Source organism: Branchiostoma floridae, chromosome 16 (genome assembly GCF_000003815.2).
Source record: "Branchiostoma floridae strain S238N-H82 chromosome 16, Bfl_VNyyK, whole genome shotgun sequence".
Taxonomy (NCBI): domain Eukaryota; kingdom Metazoa; phylum Chordata; class Leptocardii; order Amphioxiformes; family Branchiostomatidae; genus Branchiostoma; species Branchiostoma floridae.
In genome coordinates this window covers 10245195-10248364 of record NC_049994.1, presented here as the reverse complement: position 1 = coordinate 10248364, position 3170 = coordinate 10245195, and the positions used below count along the sequence as shown (strand labels likewise).

The 3170-nt window shown below is 39.5% G+C and overlaps 1 protein-coding gene across 1 annotated transcript in view; it reads right to left on the bottom strand.

Moving 5' to 3' along the window:
• LOC118432718 (homeobox protein Hox-D11-like) overlaps window positions 1-3170 on the bottom strand; it is a 5729-nt gene that overhangs the window by 1558 nt on the left and 1001 nt on the right. Inside the window, 1 exon segment of the mRNA XM_035844330.1 lies at window positions 1994-2160. Coding sequence (XP_035700223.1) covers window positions 1994-2160 — 167 coding nt within the window.

Here is a 3170-nt window from a genome sequence, read left to right as displayed (position 1 = left end):
GTGGTGAGCGCAATGGATGCTTTTTTTTGTCTGAACTATCGTTTGTTTCTGAGATTTGACATTCCGGACCTGAAATGAACTTTTCTTGCCTTAGACAACTTGACGATGCAGGATTTCAAGTTGGCCACGATTATGTCTGGCCAGCATATTGCATGAATCAGGGGTGATGAATTATGAAAGAATATAGCATAGTACAGAAACATTCTGGAATTTGTGATCGTCTGCATCTTTTAAGTTTATTAGTTTAATCCATTTTCATCTTTTTTTCAGCTTAAAGGCAGCTAAATATAATAGGCCTTCGGAGAGAAAGACCAAGAGGGCTTTAGATGGCAACGCCAGTTTTCAATAAACTGTATCTAATACGTACCTACCAGCAATGAAAAACAGCAATAGCAATTGACCTATAGTGATGATCCTATATGGACGCATGGTTTTAGCTATATGTTTCAATATGTTGAACAAATGGTTTTGTCTGATGAAAATGCAATGATGAGCTTTTCAAGAGTAAATCAATATTATGCCTGCAGCAAGATTAAATAAAAAAAAACTTTCATATATCCAAAACTTTTTCGTAGATATAGACGCATATACCTGTGTCATATGATGCAATTGTACATCTTACACGCATCTTTACTTTTTCGATTCATAAATCTAGGAAAGCCACATATGTTCTTGAAGTTAATGTTCATTCTTGCATCACAACAACAAGACTTGTTTTTAATAAATACCGTTGTTTACTTAGCTTATTGTTCCTAATAATACCCTCAACACGTGGGACGGTGACAAAGTTTAGGTACCAACTTTTGTTTTGATATCATCACATATCAAATATTCTTAAACAAACAGTATATATCAAAGAATCCGACACATATTGTCAGTAGGAATTAGACTTCCCCAATGGGCAACACTCAGTAATTGATTGAGGTTTTGAATTTAGATTAAGGGTCGGCAACTGGGTAAAAATGTGTTATTTGATCCCCCAACGCGCACGCGTACACACACACACACACACACACACAATACTGGAATGTTTTGTCGTGTGATTTAGTATGCTACGAATCATTCCCTTTTTATACTATATGTTTTCGAACAAATTTTGAAGAAAGGAAAGATACCAGATTGACGTTGTGGAATAACTTACAAGTATCAAGAACAGTGTTATGAATGGTAGACGCTCAAAGAAAATACTAGGTCTACACCGACAGCATAATTTCATGTTTTCATGTCACCCTTGACCCACCAGGGATCGTCCGCTGTACAATTAGCCTCAGCCCTGGGTTTCCAGGGTCTTTAGACTTTGCGGTTCGTCGGAACCCCTTCGTAAGGGTTTGGAAGACCTTAGCTCCTGTGTTCAAAACGGCCTTGAAAAGGCTTGAAAATGGTCTTTAAAATAACTTTGGGGCGGCTTGGAAATAACTAATGAAGGTTTTGAATGGTTTGTGGTATCCCTGCAAGTGGTTTGGAGAAGACTTAGACTTGGAAATAGTTTGACGGAGGCTTGGAAAAGGTCCGGAGAAGGCCTGGAAAATGTGTTTAAATGTATAACTATGGTTTGCAGGAGGTTTGGAAATGTGAATGCTTGGCTACGTTCTGGAGAAGGTTTAAAGTGGTCAGAGGAAGACTTAAAAATGGTCGGAGAAGTTTTGATAACGTCTGGAGAAGCTGTCTCGTTTTGACGAATCAGGCCTTCGTACATCCTGATTGCAGTTGCAGCAGCGGCCCCAAGAGGTACACACGTGTACTGCAGCATTTACCCTCCGTACAGAGGGAGGAGATAGGGTTCTTTCGTCAAACCCTGGTGTTTTCGTCATTGATGGTAGCTTGAAACATTCTCGTTCATTTGGCATAGGCATCTTATTCTACATTTTCAATAAAATTGTTAGACCACCAATATGGCTGCGTCTCAAGTCTGAAAACAAATGATTTCTATAGGAACGAATGTCAGAGGTCAAAAACAACACTACAAGCTTTATAGGTGAAGGAAGGCGTTTACCTGTCTCTCTGTGAGGTTGAGCTTTTGTGAGAGCTGTAGCCTCTTGTCCCTACTGATATACTGGTTTTGGACGTACTCATTTTCAAGCTCGTTGAGCTGGTACTTGGAGTACGGACGCCTCTTCGGTCGAACTGGTTTCGTCAAGGATCCTCCGCCATTTTGTTGAGCTAAAAAAACAACAAGGCAAAGAAAATATACATGAGTAAAAAGAGATAAATAATGCTTCAACTGGAGGGTTTAATAAGCTAACGTATCTTGTTTAACACTACCCTGAAGCAATTGAAAGTTTCATGAACCTAGGCGATAAATATTGTGCGACATCTGAATTTCTGTGTTAATTGAAATGTGCAGCACGCACAATGGAATGGTCGTAAGGTCACAAGCTTTAAGCGTTTTTGTCAATGGAGATACATATATACGTTGGTGCCATTGACTTACAAAATTAAGAAGAAAGAAACGCAAACACCAATAAAAAATGCCATCATTATGCCTCTAAAGACACTGCCTATTCATCCATTGCCTGGAAATGAAGTATTTCATCGTAGAAAGCTGCTGCATGTATCTACAAAGCCACAAACATGCCCTCAGCATTCCTTGAATCAGCGTGAACTATTGGCACAACGTTTTATAGATGACACTTACTGCCAAAACCAAACTCATGACCGCATTTATCGCCGCCCCTCAGTGAGGCTACATGTTCTACCAGTCCCATAACACGGTTTATTAGAATATACACTCCAGTAACAGGTGGCTCGACAATGTTGCATCAATTACCTGCTCAGTTTTTTTAACAACATTTTGTGGGTTTGGCTGCAACAGGTGCCATTGGAAATACCACACGGTGTATGTTCCCAAGTATACGATGTGACGCTACAGTTGGGAGCTAGTCAACCGGTGGGCCAATGTCACTCATTGATGTTAAGACGGCATCTCAGTCAAGTGGGGAAACTAGCCATGTATTAATTAGCCAATGGAAAGGATAGAAATACAAAACAGACCTTAGCTGATGTTCTCAAGCGAAAGAAGGAATTCAATTTGACATATTGGCATACAATATCACTCTTGCAAACCGAAAATCTGGCAGTATGTAACCATACATTCTTACAGATGTTGTGAGATTCGTCATTTATCATATTTGCCGAAAAAGATTGGAACAGGCAATAAATAGGACATTAGC